The sequence below is a fragment of a genome, unplaced genomic scaffold, assembly GCF_019419815.1.
Source record: "Pyrus x bretschneideri cultivar Hongxiangsu unplaced genomic scaffold, Pyrus_bretschneideri_v1 Contig159, whole genome shotgun sequence".
Taxonomy (NCBI): domain Eukaryota; kingdom Viridiplantae; phylum Streptophyta; class Magnoliopsida; order Rosales; family Rosaceae; genus Pyrus; species Pyrus x bretschneideri.
Genome location: NW_025999456.1, coordinates 86,033 through 111,077, shown reverse-complemented (window position 1 = coordinate 111,077; position 25,045 = coordinate 86,033). Strand labels below are relative to the sequence as shown.

Sequence of the window (25,045 nt, the reverse complement as noted above, 5' to 3'; positions counted from 1 at the left end):
CTAATTTCTAGTTGGTTACAATTCCCACATGGTAGAAGTTTATTTTCCTTTAAATCTATAATTTAGTGAAACAACTTCAAATGTTCGTAACTATAACGTAATAATCCGGACTCACAAACGACTTTCGCCTATGCGTTTGTACCAACGAGTATTACACAAATACGCCAAAAGAAGAAGTCATATGTTTCTTTAGACGATGGTCGACAGAAGTCAAAATCCTTGCCTCTAGGGCATTTTCATCAATTCCCTTGATTAAAATAAATAAAAATGAAATTTTAGGAACGGGTTGTCACAATCTATCCACCTTAAAAAATTTCTTTCTTGAAATTTTGAAATCATACTAAACATAATGTACTCCAGAGGATAGGAAAATGTATATACGTATATAATAACATAAAGTTATTGTACTAAAATTAAAACTAAACATAGACTATTTTTCACTTACGCACTTGTTGCGTTACGTACCCCGAAAATGAACATGTAGCATCTTTGGGTCGAGCCCAGACAATAAATAACTAACTAAATAAGTAAATACAAAAGCTAACATAGAATGACTTACTTGTCTATTTGCTTAACGAACCCAACGAATAAGTCAATGATATTACGATCTGCTGCCCGCAATACCAACAACTTACTGTTGTCTCAATAAGCAAGTAACAAATTCCCGAGGGTGCAATATTACCATCTTGCCCCTCATTGGGAAATATACATACATCGTTGATCCAAGTCTCAATCGTGCTCACGCACTACCCTCACGGGTAACATTAACAATAATCACAATTTTTCTATATCATAATTTCAATCATCCAAATACCTGTTTGCAATACTCATTTTTCAAACATGTCCAATGCGTAAAATCTCTATGCTAAGGCTCAGCCAATAAAATCCCTCTTTAAAGCAATTCAATGAAGTCACTGGCATTTCATGTTCTGGGGTCTATAAACGTCTATGACACGGACACCAGATCATCTATGTACGCGGAGCGAACAATGTTATTTCCTTTTGGCATATCCAACGTTCTCCTTATCTTTATCTTTCTCGTCCCGCGCAGAAAATCCATTGTCTTCGCATTGACTAGCTACAACTTTTCATGTTTTCATTTCAGAGACTGAGAAACTAAAAGAATTTGGCAGCACCTCTCAATTTCTTGTGGTCTTCTATATCTACTGATAAAGCCAAAGCAAGCTTCTACAGATCAGAACACCTCTTTACAGGTCAAATCAACCAATGGCAGGGACACCGAGGGATCCCATGTCAAGTACTCTAGGTAGAATCTGTAAAATTGCAATGCTTGTTAGATTCTGATAAGCTAAGACCATTCTGTAGACCCATCTGCCAACAAGAAAGGCTATACCTCTCCCAGTCGAGCATTGATTTTCAAAGGTACAATATCGTCTGCACGAGTCACTCCTACATTGACAATTGCAGTAGCAGCACCTGCCTCATGTGCAGCTCTGTAAAGTCGGAAAGTCAAAGCTACTTATGAAAAATCCCAAACACAAACAAGAAATACTTAAACAAAATCAAGTCCCCAGAAAATGAATAAATAATAAGCATTGACGACCTTGTTTCCAATACTCTTATTGTTTACGTACACATGTTTTGCTTTGCTTACATCAGATTTTCTCATCGGAAAACACCGATGTTCTAGAATTTGTTAAACCTTGTCTAGCACCAGAATGGAGAGTGACTAAGGCATAAAGCAACCAACCTCAAGTGATTGTGATGTGTCCCTAATCATTTGCATGCCTCGAAGGCATATACATTTATGGTTTTAAGTTTTTTATCTTCCAAAATTGGGTTAAATTGTGGTATTATAAATGCCCTATGACAAGGGAACCTGGTGTAGAATTAGGACGGGCATACAAAATGATTTGATAAAAAACTAAAGTACAACTATAAAATGAAGGAAAGATATGCACCTGACAAGCCGGTAAGCAGACATGGTCATTAGTGATGATCCTAGCACGAGAAAAGCATCACATTCTTTTGCAGATTGGATTGTCTTCTCAGCTCTGTCCTTGGGGACATTATCACCAAAGAAGATAACCTTGACATTCACCATGCAACAAAAGGTGTATTGAGATGTACGAAATATTGGAAGCGTACACATCCATTAAGTAAAACGGTTGCAATGAAAAGTGGGTGAGAATTCATAGAAAGCACATGCATGACTACACAATAAATAAGTGACTCATTTCCAGAATGATACCACAAAATATGGATAACTGACATATACAATGTTCTAAATTACTTGTGCATTCTTAGAAGAAAAAATAAACTCACGAGAAACACAAGTACCTTCACTTTCAGAAGTTACGACATAAGGTATACAACTCCTATTTCAAGTAATGTTGCATGGTGATCGAATTTCTGACAGGTTCAAGAAGCCCATCATTGCCTATTTATTACTAAAATGAAGAAATCATAATATACCTACAACCCATATTATTTCTTAAGAAGCAAACTATCTAGTGTGTCTTCTCTTTTTCTGCTTAAAACTCCTTGCACTCTCTCTCCTTCCTTGTATGCACCCTCCCCTCTCTCCTTCCAAAGTCACCCTCCACAGCACCTACATTCTTCCTACTTCAGCCTTCCTCAGTGCCCAATGGTACTGCCCGGTAGTCTCATAATTCTAGGCAAAGCAGTAGGCAGATCCATATCTAGACACCATCACTAATTCACAGCATACATAAAATGATCCAAAATATAATGCAATAAGCGTTCTTATTTTGAAAATATGACCCAAAAAAAAAAAAAAAAAAAAACGTTACGGTGGTGCTATGAGTAGAAACGCAACATGGTTGCCGGTGAATAGTGAGAGGGAGGACGGGGGTAAGTGTGTTAGAGTTTCATTTTCTGGATGCTCCGTGGTTGTATGGGGTTTTGGATTCACATGTCTAGTCAAAATGCATGCTCATGGTCATTGGTGCTATAATTTCTTGCGGTTTCAATGGGGCAAAAGTGGAGCTTTGACTTACTTCTTTGATGACCATAAAAAATTGAGGCTTTGCCTGGATACCATATGTTTGGGTAAGGAGGATAGCTGGGCTGGTAATGAATAATCTGTGGGGTGCAAAAGCTGAGTCTGGTTGTCATGGTATGAGGAATAGGAAAGAGGAAGAGACGGGAGGTGGGTGAGTGGTGGTGGGGGACTAAGTGGAGGAGAGGGAGAACATGAGTAGGAGAGAGTTTCAAAAAACACAATAAAGAACAAAGGTAGGAAAGTAAATTGAAATAATTTAAACGTTCAGCACTTGTTACCTAATTCCTTGGAGCACCATGTCATTATCACGTAATGCGAGAGTTTTGACAGACAGATGACGGAGGGGCTACCGAAGCAAAAACCTAAGTTTGTGGGGGCATTGGATCAATTCATCAACTATAAACCACAGGGTGGCATTAGAACTTGCTCAAAAATCAGAGGTGACATTCGACACATAATATAATAAAGGAGACCACCAGTATTACTGCAATGCTATTTCATTCTCCAAACAATTTTATTTTCTTTTGAATCCTGACAGTACCTCATAGGATACTTCTCTACTCAAAGCATTAAAATGACAACTTAGAACATATGTCTGTAATTGCTTGACTTGATATGAGACTCAGCAATACATTTATATTGGAAATTTTTACAGAACTATGGAAAGATAGCAACTATAGGACAAAACCCAGTAAAGACTAATAAAAGGCAATAAAGTCACACAACAGGAGGTAAACATTCCAAAATCCAGATCCAACAAAAAAATTAGAAACCAAAAACCATACATCTTTCAAGCATTCACTTCCAATGAACTAACTGCGTACATATTATATTTGTGTTTACTAACTACAAAATTGCATTTTCTCAACTCAAGGAATTATATGCTTTGGTACATATGAACATGGGTTTGTTAATGCAACTTCTATTACAGTGGTTGATTTGCATCAGAAAAATTTGTGAATGCTTATCTTGCTATATTGTTGAGTGTAGAGAAGTGTAAGGAATAAATATAATCACTCCCTTGTTGTATTGGAATACATCGATGTTAATCTTCGTCACTAAATTGTCAGTGTCTCGGACTCTATGCATACATGTTTGCATTTACAAAAAAACGTAAAGAATAAATCTTCTCACTCCCTTATAGTATTAAAATACCTTGATGTTAACTTGCAATAAACACAGGGCCCCTAAAAATGACTTTTTTTTCTCTGACTTCTTAAAAAAAAACCGCCTATAGACCTTCAAAGTTCCTCTTGGTCAGGTTCACTCAATATACAAGCACCACTACTGAAACATATCAATGAAATACTGAATGCATGAGAATATTATGCAATTAAGAATGATACTGAAAATTCTTAAGTGTTAATAGAGATTTTTTACAAGATATGAATAACCATTTTTGACGAAGAAGAAATACGACTTACGTTCCTATCAGTTAAATAAATTAGGCAAATGTCTTACATCAGGTTTAAGCACTCCATTGCACTTTGGACACGTAGGGATGTCAAATTCCTCTTCCCAAAATTTTTCATCAATTTCAATGTCACCATCAGGTCTTTGCTTCATGCCAAAGCTCTTTTGTGATCCGGGGTTACCATAATCCAAACATTCAATTGCTTCTGCCCACTGCAGTAGAAGGAAATTTACTTGCTCATTAGTCCACCATTCTGATTAATACACGAGTTTGCAACCTAAACAAACTTCACTCCATTATTCACGAAATAACTCAACGAAAAAATTTAAATAAAATTACTTTCTAAGGAGGCAAATGCTTTCTATCTTAAGGATGTCCATAACTTTCTTAAGTTATTGACATCCTATTTCTAGGGTATTATTCAACAATCGAAATCGTTCATTTTTTAGATTCTCTTTCAATGTTTATCCATGCCAAAAATGGGTAAATCAATAATTGTTTAACCGTTTGATTTTCTTCATTTGAATTTCAGCTTTATCTATCAAACCGTTTTTCTTTTTTGCACATTTTAGATGACAACAGTTTTGGATTTGAAATTTTTTGCAGGAATGACAGTTGAAAATTCAGTGCAAATGGAGGCTCAAATGTGTTAGGGGTGAGGATTGGAGATCAGGAAGTACCAAAGAGCGACCGCTTTCGCTACCTAGGATCTATCTTGCAAAAGAACGGAGAGTTGGATGGAGACCTCAACCATAGAATACAAGCTGGATGGATGAAGTGGAAGAGTGCATCCGGCGTGTTGTGTGACTGTCGTATGCCACTGAAGCTCAAGGGAATATTTTACAGGACGGCCATAAGGCCGGCAATCTTTATGGCACAAAATGTTGGGCAGTAAAGCATCAACATGTACATAAAATCAGTGTAACGGAGATGAGAATGCTTCGTTGGATGTGTGGGCACACGAGAAAGGATAAGATTAGGAATGAGGATATTCGAGGTAAACTAGGAGTAGCCGAAATTGAAGGACAGATGAGAGAAAATTGGTTACGGTGATTTGGACATGTGAAACGAAGGCCTACTGACGCTCCGGTTAGAAGATGTGATTACGGGGACAAAGGTTTAGGGCCGAAGGGGTAGATGAAGACCTAGGAAGACTTTGGAAGAGACTCTTAAGAAATGACTTAGAGTACTTGGATCTAACGGAAGGCGTGACACAGAACCAAGCGCAATGGCATTCTAGGATTCATATAGCCGACCCCACTTAGTGGGAAAAGGCTTTGTTGTTGTTGTTGTTGACAGTTGAATGAGAATCTAAAATCTAGACTGTTCTGATTGCTGAATTTTACCATGGGATAGAAAGCCTATATATATATGTGTGTGCGTGTGTTTGTGTGTGTGTGCGTGCTCCAGTTTGTGTGGTGGCTCAGATGGTGGGTAGCCATGGGTGGGTAGGACTGAGAGAGTGCACCGGGTCAGTTTTCAGGCAACAATCTATTCCGCTATCCATAGCATCAAACATGTCAATTTTTACTGTTCTTTCTCTAGTTGAAAACTTGGAATACTAAATATACTTGAAACATACATCAAAACTTTATAGGTGCACTGAAAATTTTCATTAAATGAAAATGTACAAATTTCTGAAAGGGTGCTTATGGAGGAAGAGCAATTATTGAGTAAATTATAGGGGTCAGTGCCAACAGTTTGGGCAGATCAGATTTTACCAAAAAAGAAACCAAGTATTTATCAAAGCATTGGTTGTTTCTCAATAGATAAGACTTTTCCAGGTCTCCCTTTAGAAATCTATGTGCCCCGTAATGAACTGTAGTAATATGTAATATCCATCTACACTTATGGTTCATGTATTCGAATCTCATCTACTGTAGTAATATCCGTCTACACTTATACTTCACACCCCTTATAAGTTCCCTATTATTATTCCCTAATTACATTCACTGTCTTCTTTCTCCCATAAATCCTCTCTCTTACAAAATTGTAATCCATTATACTACTTGATTAACTAAAATATCCGACTAAAGTATTTCATTAGGTAGTGCCAACACTGAAATATTCGGTCATTTTTACACTAAAGCAGAAAGGGGGAAAACCCCTTAAAAAAAAGGTTTCAATAACTATAAATCAAAGAACTTCATAAAGTTTATTTCTAAATCATTAAAAACAACATAACATTAGAAGTTAAAAACCATGAGTCCTACAGTATAAATAAACTGCACAAGACTAACCTTTGGATTAAGGGCCTTAACTTGGTCTTGAAATAGATTCCGAGGGAAGGAAAAACCACAGTCTATACAAATGACAGAATATACTGTTCCATGTAATTCGACCGGGTTACTACCAGCACGGTGATGCAACCTGACATGAGAAAATGAAGGGAAAGAATTATTGATAGTTTAGGATGATAGGAGCATATTCATGCGACTTAAATGGTTTGTTCTCGTGCATTTACGTTATGTTTCTTTAGTTATTTTAGTACTTTAAGCTATTTTCGTGTATTTGTAGGTCCAAAGGGCTAAAGGAGCAAAAAGATGCATTTTGGAGACTTTTGAAGCACTTTTGGGCTATGGATGGATAGCTTATGCTTGGAGCCAAAGTGTTGGACGAAATTGAAGACCTAATTGAAGACCAAAGTGTTGGAACCTTGTTCCCTTTAGTTTTAGGACATTTAAACCTTTCCTATATCCTTAGCCGTGCATAACATTCCAACATTCCACTCCTTCATTTCAGCCACACTCCCACATATCATTACTTATCATCACCACTTATCACTTATCATAATCACATATCATTACTTATCATCACCACTTATCACTTATCAAACCATTCACTTATCACTTATCACTTATCATCAACATTCACTTATAACTTATCATAACCATAATCATACCTTCCTCCTTGCAATTCCACATGCATTCATCACCAACACAATCATCAACAAATCCACCCATCCCATTCATCATTGCCGTGCATAACCCATCATCATTTCCAACCCATCACTCTCATTCTTTAATCCAATTCAGCCATTTAATCATTCACCTTGCATTTCCAGATTATTCCTTTCTCCACACCAAAACCGTGCACATGCATTCTCTTTGTGAAATTCCAGATTTCCACAACCAACCTAGCTGTCATTGCACATGCATTCATCATCATTCCCCCTTTGCATTTCAGCCACATTCACTCCCCCTTACCTTGTGTCGTGACTTCCCCTTCTTTCCAACATAATTCACATGCATTTCAGATTGCATTCCCATTCTTTAATTCAACCAACAAAATCATTCATTCCACATGCATTTCCAACCACACACTCACCCACACAATCTGCCATCATTCACACAAACACCATCATTGCCGTGCATCCCATTCCATCTCCCATTTCAGATTGCATTCCATTCATTCCACCCTTTAATCACATGCATTCCCCTTTGAAATTCCAGCTTTCCACCTAGCTTTCCACCTCACAACCACCAGAAAACACCCCATGCCGTGTATTCCCTTTCATTTCTGTCAAAGCACATGCAATCCCACCCTTTAATCACATGCATAAATCAGCCACATGCATCTCCCATCACCATTCCAGATTTCCACTAAGTTCCTAGCTGTCATGTTCCCCCCATTTCGCCTATAAATAAGCATCCATTTCACCTAAATTGATATTCATTCTTCCATACACATTTCAGTCACAAACACCAACCATTCCCATTGCCGTGCTCTCCTCCTTCCATTTTCACCACTCCCCAAACCATTCACACCATCAAACTATCCTTAGACCTTGTGCTACAACGAAGAGGAAGATAAGAGGACCTAAACGTTCATACAATTCAAGTTTGAGTTGTTGGAATGTTTAGGTGTTTCTTTGATTTTAATGTTTAATTTCAATACTCTTTGTTTTGTACGAATGAGGAATAGAAGAGAAGAGAGCCTAAACGTTCATACAATTCAAGTTTGAGTTGTTGGAATGTTTAGGTGTTTCTTTGATTCTCTTTGTTTTGTATCATGAGGAACTAAACCCCCCTTTGGCTAGGGGGGGATTCGAAATATATGTTTATGCTTGCATTTTGATTTGATTACTTCTAATTGCGTTTCATAAGTTGTGGATTCAATTTGTTTAACTGTTTGATTGATAACTTATTTATGTATGTTTATTGAGAGTACACGCTTAATTTTCATGCATGAATATGACGCTAGAATATAAGTGAGTTTCACCTAATAGTTACGAACTTATATTCACAAGTAGTGGAGGTTGCTTATAAACAATCGCGTTAAACGAATTCTTGGCATAAGTTTCATGCAATCATAGTAACGAATGCCTCGTCAACACTTATAATTTTCATAGAGCGTAATGATTCTTACTTGTATCTCTATTATGCAATCATGTAGGGGACTTGTAGGGAATGTTTTGGGTTGTCGTATGCAATCATCCAATTCAATAACGTTAGGAAGATTTGAAGGTTAATTAGTGCATCACGGTTAACTTGGGGTGTTGAGAATTCATGATTTATTGAAATGCAAATGGAAATCTTTTTATTATGCAAGTTATGGTGGATAAAACCCTCCGAATTTGCATCAAAACACTTTAGTTACCCCCCACACTTCAATCAAACATTGTCCTCAATGTTTAAAACACACCAAACAAAAGTAAACACATAAACAGCAACCAAACATACTAAATATGGCAGAATGTATCTAACAAAGAGAAGAGTTTAGAGATGCAAATCTGGTTATGGAGTGTAAATTCCATCTTCTCCTTGGTGATTGCAGTGAGACTTCATCTTGAGTTTTTCCACAGGCTACTCTTGAACTGAGCTGGAGATTCTTTTGGTTTCCTCCGATCGTTGATTTTCCTTTGTGCTACTTTTGAACTGGGCAGCAGGATTCTTTTGGTCTCCCCCGAAGGTCTGAGCTTACTCCTTTTATCTGTTTCTTTGTTCAATCTCTCCAATTCGTATTGAAGAGGGTTAGAGGATAGCTCAGCATATGCTTGTCTCCTCATGCTTCAATGTATCATTTTCCTTTGCCTTACTTGCTCCCTTTTGCAGAAGTGGTCCCTTCTCTGGAAGTGTATCAACCGTTGAAGATGACTACTCGAGAGCAACGCTAGGTAAGCAACCAGGGAATAGAGTCCAGGTAGACTCCAAGTGCCGGCTGATTGCTTCTTTCACTTTGCCATGCAGATAATATCAAGGACAAAGGAAAAGACAGGGAAAGAGCATGATATGAGATACCTTTGCTTTCGCCCTTGATGATATGAGATACCTTTGCTTTCGAAGAGGCAGCGAATGAATCCACATGCTTCGATCTACCGTTTCCTCTTGCCTCATTTGTACTCCGGGCATTTGGTATCTTCTTTGGGGGATACATCCATGGTTGAAAATGTGTTCTCAAGAGAAGGAGAAAATTGAGCATGTTTGTGCGGGTTGGTTGCAGCTTACATTTTCGGCCGAGAAGGAAAGTTATGCGTTTGTGGGTGTATGCCTTGCCATGAATGTTGATGTATATAGGAATTGTAATGGCAAATGGCAGTGCGGATGCGGCAATGTCTTCCACGCGTTTTCTGAAAAGCCGGGAGCTTTTGACAAAGTGGCACGCTTCTTCTGAAAAGCCGGGAGCTTTTGACAAAGTTGCACTCGCTTTCTGAAAAGCCGGGAGCTTTCGGCTTTGTCACCCACGTTTGTCGGCTAAAGTGTGCAGCTGATTTCTCGCCTTCCACGCGTCTTCTGAAAAGTCGGGAGCTTTTGACAAAGTGGCACACGCTTTCTGAAAAGCCTGGATTGCGTCTGAAGAGCTGGCGATCTTTACGCCGGAAAATCCGGTTTTGAAGAGTGGTGTCTCTTCATTTCTGAATCGGTGAATGCCTCTCCTTTAATAGAGGTGATCGATCACCTCTAGCATGCACACTTGAAAATTGCCCAAAAATCGTCTCCGGCCCGTCGAGATTTCACTCCATCCAACCCTTCTCTTTTAACTTCTTGAAAAATGGCTAGCTCATCTAACCCATCGAACATTTGCTTAGATTTGAGTCTAAGCAATGATCATGTTGCGCCGCGTCAGGATAAGGTATGGTGCCCGTCTTTCTTATCTTCTCATGGCCCTCTTACAGATGAGGACTCTGTGATGACGGATGCAACAACGGCTACGATAGTAGCTCGGAACCTCCTCACTCCCAAAGATAGTCAGCTGCTTTCCGGACGGTCCGATGAGTTGGCCGTTCAAGAGTCCCTGGCTCTCAGTGTTCAGTGCGCTGGCTCTGTGTCCAACATAGGCCAACGCCTACTTGCTCGCTCCCGTCAGGTTGAATCATTGATGGCGGAGGTGGAGAGTCTTAAGTAAGAGATCAAACAGCTTAAGTACGAGAACCAAAGTTTGCACGTGCTTGCCAACAATTATTCGACACGCATGAAGAGGAAGCTTGATGAGCTTGATGACCGTCAAAGGCTTGCGGTTTTCTTCCAGAGGCATCTTTTTCCTGGGTCATCCAGCGTTCCACCAAGAATTGGGGTCTTGAATGATCTATCTTCGGTGCCTCCCGCTCCTATGCCTCTTGCTCCGATGCCTTCTGCTCCGATGCCTCCTGCTCCGATGCCTCCTGCTCCGAAAGTGTTGCCACGTAGTGGGGTCTCACGTACACAACCCTTGTGAAGGCTCCATCTTTCTCTTTCTTTGTTAGATACAATTGTAATTTCTCGAAAAATCAATGAACAAGCTTTGTTTTATTCACTGTATTGGGTTGCCTCCCAAGTAGCGCTTTCTTTTACGTCTTGCAGCCGGACGAAGCCTTCTTAGGCTCAATTGGAACCCACGGCATGAAATTTATCTTTGAATGGGGGGGTGATACTTGAGATGATCCGGTAATGGTTTAAATTCTAGAGTGGGTGCCTGGATCATTAACAACATATCAGTATAAAACAAAATTGAAATTCGGGGAGGCGGCTTACCTGTGTAATGATCATTAACAACATATCAGTATAAAACAAAATTGAAATTCGGAGAGGCGGCTTACCTGTGTAATGATCCAGGCACCCACTCTAGAATTTAAACCATTACCGGATCATCTCAAGTATCACCCCCCATTCAAAGATAAATTCCATGCCGTGGGTTCCAATTGAGCCTAAGAAGGCTTCGTCCGGCTGCAAGACGTAAAAGAAAGCGCTACTTGGGAGGCAACCCAATACAGTGAATAAAACAAAGCTTGTTCATTGATTTTTCGAGAAATTACAATTGTATCTAACAAAGAAAGAGAAAGATGGAGCCTTCACAAGAGTTGTGTACGTGAGGCCCCACTACGTGGCAACACTTTCGGAGCAGGAGGCATCGGAGCAGGAGGCATCGGAGCAGAAGGCATCGGAGCAAGAGGCATAGGAGCGGGAGGCACCGAAGATAGATCATTCAAGACTCCAATCCTTGGTGGAACGCTGGATGACCCAGGAAAAAGGTGCATCTGGAAGAAAGCCGCAAGCCTTTGACGGTCATCAAGCTCATCAAGCTTTCTCTTCATGTCTGTCGAATAATTGTTGGCAAGCACGTGCAAACTTCGGTTCTCGTACTTAAGCTGTTTGATCTCTTGCTTAAGACTCTACACCTCCGCCATCAATGATTCAACCTGACGGGAGCGAGCAAGTAGGCGTTGGCCCATGTTGGACACAGAGCCAGCGCACTGAACACTGAGAGCCAGGGACTATTGAACGGCCAACTCATCGGACCGTCCGGAAAGCTGCTGACTATCTTTGGGAGTGAGGAGGTTCCGAGCTACTATCGTAGCCGTTGTTGCATCCGTCATCACAGAGTCCTCATCTGTAAGAGGGCCATGAGAAGATAAGAAAGACGGGCACCATACCTTATCCTGACGCGGCGCAACATGATCATTGCTTAGACTCAAATCTAAGCAAATGTTCGATGGGTTAGATGAGCTAGCCATTTTTCAAGAAGTTAAAAGAGAAGGGTTGGATGGAGTGAAATCTCGACGGGCCGGAGACGATTTCTGGGCAATTTTCAAGTGTGCATGCTAGAGGTGATCGATCACCTCTATTAAAGGAGAGGCATTCACCGATTCAGATATGAAGAGACACCACTCTTCAAAGCCGGATTTTCCGGCGTAAAGATCGCCAGCTCTTCAGACGCAATCCAGGCTTTTCAGAAAGCGTGTGCCACTTTGTCAAAAGCTCCCGGCTTTTCAGAAGACGCGTGGAAGGCGAGAAATCAGCTGCACACTTTAGCCGACAAACGTGGGTGACAAAGCCGAAAGCTCCCGGCTTTCCAGAAAGCGAGTGCAACTTTGTCAAAAGCTCCCGGCTTTTTAGAAAACGCGTGGAAGACATTGCCGCATCCGCACTGCCATTTGCCATTACAATTCCTATATACATCAACATTCATGGCAAGACATACACCCACAAACGCATAACTTTCCTTCTCGGCCGAAAATGTAAGCTGCAACCAACCCGCACAAACATGCTCAATTTTCTCCTTCTCTTGAGAACACATTTTCAACCATGGATGTATCCCCCAAAGAAGATACCAAATGCCCGGAGTACAAAGGAGGCAAGAGGAAACGGTGGATCGAAGCATGTGGATTCATTCGCTGCCTCTTCGAAAGCAAAGGTATCTCATATCATCAAGGGCGAAAGCAAAGGTATCTCATATCATGCTATTTCCCTGTCTTTTCCTTTGTCCTTGATATTACCTGCATGGCAAAGTGAAAGAAGCAATCAGCCGGCACTTGGAGTCTACCTGGACTCTATTCCCTGGTTGCTTACCTAGCGTTGCTCTCGAGTAGTCATCTTCAACGGTTGATACACTTCCAGAGAAGGGACCACTTCTGCAAAGGGGAGCAAGTAAGGCAAAGGAAAATGATACATTGAAGCATGAGGAGACAAGCATATGCTGAGCTATCCTCTAACCCTCTTCAATACGAATTGGAGACAAGCATTCACACAAACACCATCATTGCCGTGCATCCCATTCCATCTCCCATTTCAGATTGCATTCCATTCATTCCACCCTTTAATCACATGCATTCCCCTTTGAAATTCCAGCTTTCCACCTCACAACCACCAGAAAACACCCCATGCCGTGTATTCCCTTTCATTTCTGTCAAAGCACATGCAATCCCACCCTTTAATCACATGCATAAATCAGCCACATGCATCTCCCATCACCATTCCAGATTTCCACTAAGTTCCTAGCTGTCATGTTCCCCCCATTTCGCTTATAAATAAGCATCCATTTCACCTAAATTGATATTCATTCTTCCATACACATTTCAGTCACAAACACCAACCATTCCCATTGCCGTGCTCTCCTCCTTCCATTTTCACCACTCCCCAAACCATTCACACCATCAAACTATCCTTAGACCTTGTGCTACAACGAAGAAGAAGATAAGAGGGCCTAAACGTTCATACAATTCAAGTTTGAGTTGTTGGAATGTTTAGGTGTTTCTTTGATTTCAATATTTAATTTCAATACTCTTTGTTTTGTACGAATGAGGAATGGAAGAGAAGAGGGCCTAAACATTCATACAATTCAAGTTTGAGTTGTTGGAATGTTTAGGTGTTTCTTTGATTCTCTTTGTTTTGTATCATGAGGAACTAAACCCCCTTGTTAAGGGGGGATTCGAAATATATGTTTATGCTTGTAATATGATTTGATTACTTCTAATTACGTTTCATAAGTTGTGGATTCAATTTGTTTAACTGTTTGAATGATAACTTATTTATGTATGTTTATTGAGAGTACACGTTTAATTTTCATGCATGAATATGACGCTAGAATATAAGTGAGTTTCACCTAATAGTTACGAACTTATATTCACAAGTAGTGGAGGTTGCTTATAAACAATCGCGTTAAATGAATTCTTGGCAAGAGTATCATGCATTCATAGTTACAATTGCCTCGTCAACACTTATAATTTTCATAGAACATAATGATCTCTCATTGTATCTCTTCTATGCATTCATGTTGAGAACCATTGGAGAATGATTTGAATTGTTGCATGCATCATCCAATTCAATAACATAAGGAAAATTTGAGAGTTAATTAGTGCATCACGGTTAACTTGGGGTGTTGAGCATCATGGTTTATTGAAATGCAATTGGAAATCGTTTTATTATGCAAGTGTAACATGTATGGAGATGAACCCCTTAGCTAGCCATCCCATCCATTCAATTCCATCACATTCATCTTTACAATCTGTTTTTAATTACAATATGTGCATTTTAGTTAATTTCGTCAAAAACTCAATCCCCCTTTACTTTAGTGTCCAATATAGTTAGAAAGTGTCTTAGTTTGTGTTTCTAAGTGTTTTGATTCAAGTTATTACCCAAATTCGTCCAAAGTACTCAAAGTGCTCAAAACTGCCCAGAAAGTGTTTTTAAGGCAGTTTTGAGTGTTTTGGTGCTGTTTTGAGTCTTTTGGTTTGTTTTGGTGTTTTAAAGTTTTGTTTTGAATTCTTTGAGTCTAGTATAGTGTTTTATATTGTGTTTTTACGTTTTTGAGTCAAATCCAAGTGATTAACAATCCCTCCTAATCCCCGGTCCAGAACGATCCCTACTTATACTTATATTACAATTGACAAAAAGAGGGTTTAATTTGTGTGCGTATAATTCTCGTATCATAGGACCCTCTTTTTCTTGGAATAGTTTGAATGGAAAGAAATATTCATAGTTTTGAGTTTTTGAGAGTCTTTCATTCTGAAATATTTTAAATATCAACCTAGAAATTTGTGTATATAGCAGTACGAATTCCTTATCCAAATCAAAATCCACGATAAATTGATTTCCTCAAGTTTTCTGTAATATAGACCATTAGTTTGCAAGATTTAATAAATTAAAATCAACAATCCTTGAAATACGGAAGACTCTAGATACATACCGCGACTTACCTATCAACATTTTGTGTAATCATGAAATTTATCCGGCCAGCTTTTTCTAGAGATGCTAAAGAAATATGAGCTGAACCAGGCTCTGCAGCAGAAAATCGTCTCCATCCAGCATAACTCCTTGCCCAATATCGCCTTCGGGTCTGACTAGAACGAAGAAACTCCTGGTCAATCCAGTAAAAGCAGATCTGGAAGTTAGAGCTTTGAGATTATATTATAAAACCGAACAGCAGTAAAGTCTCCGCGGAAAAGAAGTGAAAACAAATTATCCAACATGATATATTTGATAATATATCAAAGAAGGTAGAGTTTAAAGATGCAGTTTTCCATTCTATGTGGTTCTTTTAAAATTAATCATTTAAAGACGAGTTTTAGGGATAATGGAGTTAAGGCCTAAGTCACAACGATGCATCGCATGATTCTTTTATTCAGGACTTTGCTCCCAAAATTTCATATGCTGACTAAATGACATGTACAGCCAGGGCAGAGATGTAAACATGATTCTTCTGCTACAAGGCTCCAATTCGTTGTTTGAAAGATAAGTGATGTAAGATTTGAATATATGATCCTGAAAACTTGGTGAAACTAAACGATGTCCCTCATTTAACATAATTACATCATAATACTAATCTTGAGACCTCTCTTCAGTTAGCAGAAGAAGTAAAGGCAAGAAAAAGACACCTCTCTGTTAAAACCAAAAGATGTATGCAGGAACAACTTCAATACTAGCAGAGGCATATGCTAATCCATTATCTCAAGTTAAGAAATCGATTCACAAACAAAAGGTTTGCTTTTAACCTAGGTTTGATGCATACAGAACAACCATATCAACTATCATCACCACATATTTTTCAATAGACAATGATTAAAAATTTAGGGAACTATAAAATTTAAAGCTGATGGTATAAAGAGATTGCATTTACAGCCACCACTCAAATAGTTAATTTGTACGTTGAAAACCAGGAGAGTAAGAGTATGAAGGTCTTTGCCTTTTTCTGTTTACCGTTATCTAAAAAAACAAAGTAATAATCTAAGGTTAAACTGGAACTCTTGTTATAATAAAAACAATGCTATAGGAACATGTATCACAGCACATGCCTTCAGATCACCTGATGGGTAATTGGTTTGAATCCAGAACTATAAGCTCCATTGGGGCTGCCAAAGAAGGAAAACAGTACTGATAGATGAGAAAATTTAGCATTTCAAAACATCAAATCATCAATTATAAATATCATGGTCTAATAATATGCTAAGGCTCCCTGGTAAACCTTGGCTGAAATAAATTCAACCATATAATACCAAGTACGCATTGAGAAAACAGATATTTTGAAATAAATATTAAAACCAACTCTAAACAAAACAATGATAAATTTTCCCTTATATACACAAGAACAGCATAATTAAATACAAAACACCTCTTAATATATAATACATTTCAAAAGAAACCCATAATATGAAGGCTCCTGCGAGTGCAAGGTCTGGAGAAGGCAGGATGTACACCACCGTAACCTCTAATTCCAATGACGTGCAAATGAAGGGTGTGGAGAAGGCAAAATGTACACACCCATACCCTTATTCATAAGAGGATTCTGCAACTCAAACCCATGTTACAAGGCCACCTGGAACAAATCCTAACATTATGCCAAGGTCCGCCTCTCTCAAAGTATGTGGACAGAACAAATTCATAAGAATGAAACAGGTAGACTTGAAATGCAAATGGCGAATGTCAACCAAAGAAGTTAATAGTCCAATGAGAGCCTAACAGTTGGCAACCACTACTCAAAGTCATCAATCTGATCAACCGAGAAGAGTCAATAACACAGGAAATAATAAGGAGAGAAAAAACCTTCTGTAGTCGGGAATTCCACATTCTGTGCTGATTCCAGCTCCTGTCAACACCATGAGCTTTGTACTGAACATAGCAAATCACAGATAAAAAAAAACAGAAAAACTGGTAAAGACAAGTATGAATTGAAAGTTTATCTTTGAAGGTAACCGACAGGTATTAAACATCACCGGTAAAAGATATAAGGATTTCCCCAAACAGAAAATGCAACAAGGACGCAAAATAGATGAGGATATTTGATAGACCTTTGGTCGAAAAACTGATAGAGAAGGTTGACATCTTGCATGCTAGGAGGATCAGAATCAGGAACCAACTTCTTATCTCTCACGAAGCTCGAAGGCACTTTATCTTCTCTCCTTGAGGAGGTTCCAGGGACAGACATTTGGCATGAAGTTTGGACAGACTTGACGGAGCAGTCAAAAGAAATGACTCTTGCTCTACTGCTTGGCAATCGCAAATTTGTGCTACTTGACTGAATAATATCTGTATATATAAAACGGTAACCACAATCATATAAGCAAACTTGCAGAGTAACAAAGTCAGACGAGACGAGCAGACTTGCCTGTCATGACATTCCCCAGCATTTGCGCAGCATTTCTGGAACTCTACAAATATGAAGTAAGCAATTTGGTTTGATCAATCCCAACTTAAACAATTAAAGAAAACAATTTGGGTTCATCAATCCCATGAGATTTTGAAAAAATCACTGGAACCACAACTTTATTATATTTTCCTTTCAATTTTTTCATGAATAAATGTTGATAAACATGAATTCCATTTTCCTTTTCGTTTTCCCTTTGATGAATCCTAGAGAAAACCCAGGAAATGTGCCATAAAAAGAATTCTAAAAAAAAAAAAAAAAAAGCCCAGAAATGTGAAGAAAATAAAAATTACATGAAATGCAAGAAACAGAGGAGATGGAAAGAAAGGGACTCACTGAAGAGAATGGAATGGGAAGATGGGGAGGCGAGCGCATGAGCATAGCCATCATCGTCGGTTCAATTGAATTGTTTTAAATTTCTTTACTTTTAGATTTTGGGAAATTTGATCGGACAGAAGGAGGGGGATTTTGGGTTTGGGTTTGGCATTGAATTCAACGGTCGTCGTCGACCATTGGTTGCTCTCCATGTTTCTCTCTTCGGTCCACGTTGCCTACTTCTGCACCTTTCACATTAAAAAAATAAAATAAAATAAAATAAAAAGACCGAATTCGTATGTAATGGCTTTGCCATGAACGATTCCGCCTTAACGTCGCATTTCTCAAATTGAATGCGACATGATATTATTAGAGACAGATTGCATAAGTAGGAACCCATTTTATATAAGTCGTTCTTTGTATCTTGTAACTAATTTTTTAACAATTTTATCTCAAAAATAGTAAAATGGAAGGGTGTTATATATGAAAACTAGGTATGGGAGGAAATTTTCGCCCCGGATTGAAGTAACAAAACCTCCACACACAAATAATAAGACCTCTAATACCAAAGGATTGGTGTGGTGTTAAGTTCATATACTATGGAAGGGTATGAGACTAACACATGTGTGGTGTTAGCCAAAAGGCCTTTGATGTCTAAGTCACAAAGACGGTAAGAAGTAATAAGGCTGTGGTAAGAGCTTTTTTATTATCAAAATAAACTAGTTGGCTTTGGCTATCTATAGAGAATTGAGGAGTTAAACTAGATGTCGAGGTTCATTAAACTTTTTAGCAAAGTGTTACCTAGTCTACACACCGATGGAGGAATATTCCTTTAAGATTCTTGAAATATGATTTAGAGAGTCTTGCCTACTAAGAGAATGATAGGTAGGCTTATTGGATATTGGGATAATCTGCGTAGGTCATGTGGCGATCAACTTGAACTGTTGACGATGAATTGGGTCTAAGTGCTTGTTGATTGTGGGCTTCTAGGCCTTCATAGAGAATGTGGCATGTTAATCCATTAGGGTTTGACAAACGGTCTACATATTTTGTCAAGAGTAGAGTAGTCATATTTGTAAGTTGTACACGTGACATATTTTTCAATGGTCAATATATTTTATATTCCCACACATATTATTCAGTAAATTAAAAATATTCAAAAAAATATGTGTAGAATATATAAATTCTACATGTATTAGATTGGTACGTTGTATTAGTAAATTTCGAGGATAAAACGTGAAAAGATTACATATGTACATACATATATAATAGCTTTAATATGTGTAATTTTTGGACTCATTTCCAAAAAATACACAAGAAAAATAAGTAATATGCAAATTTACTAACATGCGCTGAGTAAAAATGAAAAGTCAACTCACTTAACGGTATGTTAAAGCTCAAGATTGTAAGGTTAACAAACTTAATTTAACAACATAAGATGGGCTTACAAGATGGGTTGAAGTTAAATGGACTCAAACATGTAAGTGGTTCAACCTCAAAACAGGGTATATCCACTGGTATTGCTGTCAATGTATATTGATTTCAAAGCTAAATAGCGATCAGCTAATATATTCACTTTGTTCTCTCTAATTTGTGTGACGACCCATCCCAAATAAATACATATTTTATCCTCGAATGTGTGAAAATGATGATTATGCCCTCGTTGGCTGGGTGATGTGGATGTACGTATATAGTTTTAAATTATTTTTCCACTGACATGATTAAATTGTACTCGATGTCATGAGAGCGTTGACGTGAGCTAGGCTCAAATTGGAGTTATAACGAGAAAGTTACAAATATTTAGGTTCATAAATGGGTAAATTTTGGACTAATTATATGGGCTCCTATTCTTTTGGGCCCAATCAGATCATATTATTTTCTTTTGTTGCCCAATCCCGTAACACACACACGTACAAGCTCACCTTCTCCTTCCTTCTTGAATTTTCTCTCACCCGTACAATCGAGAGACCATCACCTATAACCCTAACCAAACGTCACGGATCGAATTGTTGGAAACCACTATCGTATTCCTTGTAACCTCACTTGTGACAGCCCGTTCCGGAATTTTCGAACTGTAAGGGTGAAATGACGATTTTGCCCCTAGTATGATTTTTGGTGGTGTGGTTGTTTTTGGTTTGTTGTTGGCAGGTTGTGGACCACACACACACACTCTCTCCCATATTTCCCTCATCCTTTCCCTGCCCTGCACCCTGTCCCGAGCCCTTTCTCTCCCCCATTCCCTATTCCATTTGTACGGACACACCAAGAAACCCTCCAAATCTTCACAGATCAAGGAAACAAAGAACATATTCATGCTCGTGAGGTCCGTAGGAGTCCAACCATACCCATTTCAGGTAAGGATACCTTCGTTTTCACGTCGAACTCGGGATACCCCGATTTTGTCACTGTTCATGCACACGTTATTTCTTGTGTTTTTGGGAATTTCAAGCTTGTAGGAAGGTTGGTGAGGTCCTTAGGAGGCTCGGGGTGGTTCGTTTTAAGGTTTTGGACGTCGGGATCGTGAGTTTCGAGGTTGGCCGAAGTTGGTGGAGTTTTCCCGGCTAGATTCCTTGGATTTTAGTGCTTGAAAGTGGTATGGATTTGTTCTTCTCGTTGTAAGCTTCATTTTGGTACCAATTTTGTGAAATTTGGTTTAAAAACGAAGAAGATATGAAGATTTGAAGTTTTCACGATTTTCTGGCGCCGGTGACGGCGTCGGAGCCTCGCTGGAGAAGACGATGGAATATTCCGTCAGTTTGGACGGAATATTCCTAACGACGTCAACGGAATCCGTTAAAGTTAACGGAATATTCCTGACGGCGTTAACTGACGTCGTCAGCGTGCCAGGCACATGCTTGCACGTGGCCGGCGCGTGCGACGGTGGAAAATTTTTCTAAAAATATGGGGATGTTCCTGAGGTTGAGTAGATCACGTTGGTGTATTCATACACCCCATTTGAGCTTTGTATGAGAAGTTATTTCATAAGGTTGGTTATGTGCTTTAAAATTAACGTGTTTATAGTTGTTTCGCATATAGGTGAGACCTATCCTGAGAACGAGCGCAGTTACTCGTGGCAAGGGGGTTACGACCCTTCTACATACCAGTGAGTGGGCTTTTGGTTTTCCGTATATACCTATATACTCATGTTTTTCCCAGAAATTGATTTGAAACGTTTATTCGTTTATATGCCATGTTTATTGTTTGCCATTTATTTACACATTATTAGTCATATATATATATATATGTGTGTGTGTATTGGTGCTGTGGACGCACATGTAAGTGCCGGGTAAGTATGATTTATGTTTATGTTTACGTTCAGTAGTGATTTGAGATGCATAGAGAGCTCATAACCTGCACCCCCGGTGTTAGTGCTCCCGCCCAGAGTTGGGCACAGTCCTTCACGTGATGTTCACCTCTCACACCACACGCTTATCTTGGATCCAAGTTAGGTGCACAGTCTTGTCGTACAGACCACTTTAGGTGGTTCCGACTCGTAGGTGACCCGCAATTAATCGCCCAGCCTTCACGTGATCGTAGCACTTGAGCGTACTTATATTACACCCAGTCCTGTCATACAGACCACTTTAGGTGGTTCCGACTCGTGTGCAGGTATAGTTAGTGAGATGGAGATTTGAGCTCTAGATTCAGCCGTACAGGTCACGTTAGGTGACTCCGGCTGACAGCTTACATAGCATTGATTTTGACATTACCTGAGCACTTGCATATATTCGAGGCATTTGGCATGGCATATTTTTTCCGGGCATGATATATATATATATATGTATATTCTATTTTCTGGGAGGTATACAGGTTTTACGACGAGGGGTTAGAACTTATTTATGAAATAGTTTTTGAAAAGCTTTGTTTTTGCCCACTCACGCTTTTGTTTTGCGCCCCTCCAGGTTCTAGTTGGCTAGCACGTTTGGTGGCTCCCCTGAGGATTTCCCCGGCATATCTGACAGATTATTACCAGTGTAGGACCACCTTCAGGTGTGCTTTTGTAGTGTTGTTTCTCCCAGACTGCATTAGGTCTTCGTGCTCTGAACTTTATTTTCACACTTACGCTTGCACATGTATGTAATGGTTTTGGTGTAAAGCTGGTTTTTATTTATTCGTACATTTATTATTGTTATTTATTTAGCTTCCACACTGTGCACATGGTTATGTCACTTCCACGTGATGGCCAGCATGCCCTGATCTCGATCGAGGTGTGTCATCACTAGTTGAGTGATACCTTTTGGCCATGGAATGGGTCACGGGAACCTGAGATCTCTCGAACTCCTACAAGGTGGTTGTTGCTCCGTCGTGATCGAGGCCTTTTTCCAAGGTTTTAAGGCTCGAGGAAGCTCCTAAACAACTTTATAGGAACCTTAGAAGGGATTTGGGACAAAGTTGACGTCGGAGTAGGTGTTTTTGAGAAGTTCTAGTTTAGCCGGATTTTCCAAGAGTTTTTCCGACCGTTTTCCGTCAGTTTTAGGACTTCAAATAGGTAAGATGATGTTCCCTTGTTGAGAGCTTCAAATCCATATAAAATTCATGAATTTTGGTTGAGAAATAAAGTATTTATAAGCTTTAGAAAATTTTCCAGAATCTGGAGTTGCAGGCGGCTGCCAAAGGTGGTTTCCGGTGAGTCACCAGAGAAGACAAGGAATATTTCGTCAACCTTGACGGAATATACTGATGGCGTCAAGTAACTCCATTAGTTTTTAAACGGAATATTCTAATATTTAATGGAATATTCCCTAACGACATTAGGGATTCCGTCAGTGTGCCAGGCAAGTGCCTGCGCGTGGCCAGCATGTGTGGCCACGTGGGACATCAGTAATTGTTTTCTAAAAATATGGGGATGCTTACAGTGTTAAGTAGGTCACGATGGTATATTCAAACACCCTAATTAAGCAACTTATGAGAAGTTATTACACAGTTTGGTTATGTGCTTAAAATTATCGTTAAATTAGTTGTTTCATAAATAGGTGAGATGTTTCCAAAGGACAAGCGTAGCCAGGTGAGTCTTGGGGGTTACGACCCTGCTACATACCAGTGAGTGGGCTTTTGGTTTTCTATATATACGTATATATGCTTTACATTTTCCCAGAAACTATTTCAAACGAGTGTATTCTTCTAAATGCCATGTCATGCTTGCACTCTATTTTATTATATGCATTAGCATGTGTATGCATAACATTGTATGACGTTATGGAGGCCAGGTAAGTTTCAGGTGAGTACTATGTGATGATAGTGGTTGCATTGTTATGATTATGCGTAGATGCATTGAGAGCTCATTATCCTGCACCTCGGTGTTAATGCTCCCGCCCGTGGGTAGGGCACAATCCTTCACGTGATGTTCATCTCCCACACCACACGCCCACCTTAGATCCAAGTTTGGTGCACATCCTTGTCGTACAGACCACATTAGGTGGTTCCGACTTGTAGGTGACCTGCGATTATTTGCACAGCCTTCACGTGATCGTAGCACTTGAGCGTACTTATTTACACCTAGCCCTGTTGTACAGACCACAATAGGTGGTTCCAACTCGTGTGCAAGAATTGGTCTATGAGTTATAGGTTCAGCCGTACAGGTCACGTTAGGTAACTCTGACTCGCATATCATTTTATATTCATTCACATCACCTAGCTTACATATTTGTTACTGAGATACTTGGCATGGCATATACTTTGGTTTTCATTGCTCTCAGGCATGATTTTTATCTATATATGTATTTGATGTGAGAATTATACGCACACAAATTAAAACCCTCTTGTGACAATTGTAGTATAAGTATAAGTAGGGATCGTTCTTAACCGGGGATTAGGAGGGATTGCAAAATCACTTGGAAACTGACTCAAAAATGTAAAATAAAGTTTAAAACACTAAAACAAACCAAAAGACTCAAACAGCACCCAAAACACTCAAAACAGCCTTAAAAACACTTTCTGGGCAGTTTTGAGCACTTTGACTACTTTGGACGAAATTGGGTAATAAAATGAATCAAAACACTTAAAAACACAAACTAAGACACTTTCTAACTAAGTTGGACACTAAAGCAAAGGGGGATTGAGTTTTTGACGAAATTAAATAAAATGCACAGAATGTAATTCAAACAGATTGTAAAGATGAATTTGATGAAAATATGGATGAAATGCTAGCTAGAGGGTTCTTCTCCACACATGTCACACTTGCACACAAAACGATTTCTAATTGCTTTTCAATAAACCATGAATTCTCAACGCTCCAGATTAACCGTGAATTGCACTAATTAACCCTCAGATTTTCCTAACGTTATTGAATTGGATGATTGCATACGACAACCCAAAACATTCCCCACAAGTCCCCTACATGATTGCATAATAGAGATACAAGCAAGAATCATTAAGTTCTATGAAAACCATAAGCGTTGACGAAACACTTGTTACTATGATTGCATGAAACTTATGCCAAGAATTTACTTAACGCAATTGAGATCATCAACCTTTACTACTTATGAATATAATTCCATAACGATTAGGTGAAATTTCCTTATATCCTAGCATCCAATTTATGCATGATAATTAAGCGTGCACTCTCAACCAACACACACAAATCAATGTAATTCACATATATAAGTAAATTGAATTCACAACTTATGAAACGCAATTGGAAGTAATCAAATCATATTGCAAGCATAAACATGTATTTCGAATCCCCCCCTAGCCAAGGGGGGGTTTAGTTCCTCATACGCACAAAACAAAGAGAATTGAAATTAAACATTGAAATCAAGGAAAAGAAACACCTAAAAATTCCAACAACTCAAACTTGAATTGTATGAACGTTTAGGCCCTTCTCCTCCTCTTTGTTGCGGCACAAGGTCTAAGGATAGGTTTTGGGGGTTATGGATGGTGTAGAATGATGTGTTTAGGATAGGGATGGATGTAGGGGACTTCAAGGCTTATTTTTGGGCAGAAAATATGAAGAATGGTGAAGTATGGATGTGTTATAGAGAGGGGATGAATTTCTG

At 39.0% G+C, this 25,045-nt stretch overlaps 1 protein-coding gene across 1 annotated transcript; it reads right to left on the bottom strand.

Moving 5' to 3' along the window:
* Positions 1-764: 764 nt before the first annotated feature.
* On the bottom strand, positions 765-18,280 carry LOC125475672 (NAD-dependent protein deacylase SRT2-like). Its single transcript, XM_048580667.1, has 11 exons — positions 18,072-18,280; positions 17,697-17,739; positions 17,380-17,617; positions 17,135-17,200; positions 16,398-16,443; positions 15,292-15,452; positions 6,641-6,770; positions 4,448-4,612; positions 1,923-2,050; positions 1,355-1,454; positions 765-1,274 (listed from the first exon to the last, which is right to left on the bottom strand). Exons 1-11 carry the CDS (start codon positions 18,123-18,125, stop codon positions 1,221-1,223), a joined length of 1,185 nt encoding a protein of 394 aa, XP_048436624.1. The 5' UTR covers positions 18,126-18,280; the 3' UTR covers positions 765-1,220.
* Positions 18,281-25,045: the final 6,765 nt, after the last annotated feature.

What these genes read in the sequence shown, in the direction of transcription:
- LOC125475672 (XM_048580667.1), bottom strand. Translation starts at nt 18,125, where the DNA reads ATGATGGCTATGCTCATGCGCTCGCCTCCCCATCTTCCCATTCCATTC. An exon ending in ATTACACAAAATGTTGATAG is followed by an intron (nt 6,771 to 15,291) that starts GTAAGTCGCGGT and finishes TTCTCATGTCAG; the next exon opens with GTTGCATCACCGTGCTGGTA. An exon ending in TTAAGGCCCTTAATCCAAAG is followed by an intron (nt 4,613 to 6,640) that starts GTTAGTCTTGTG and finishes CTTCTACTGCAG; the next exon opens with TGGGCAGAAGCAATTGAATG.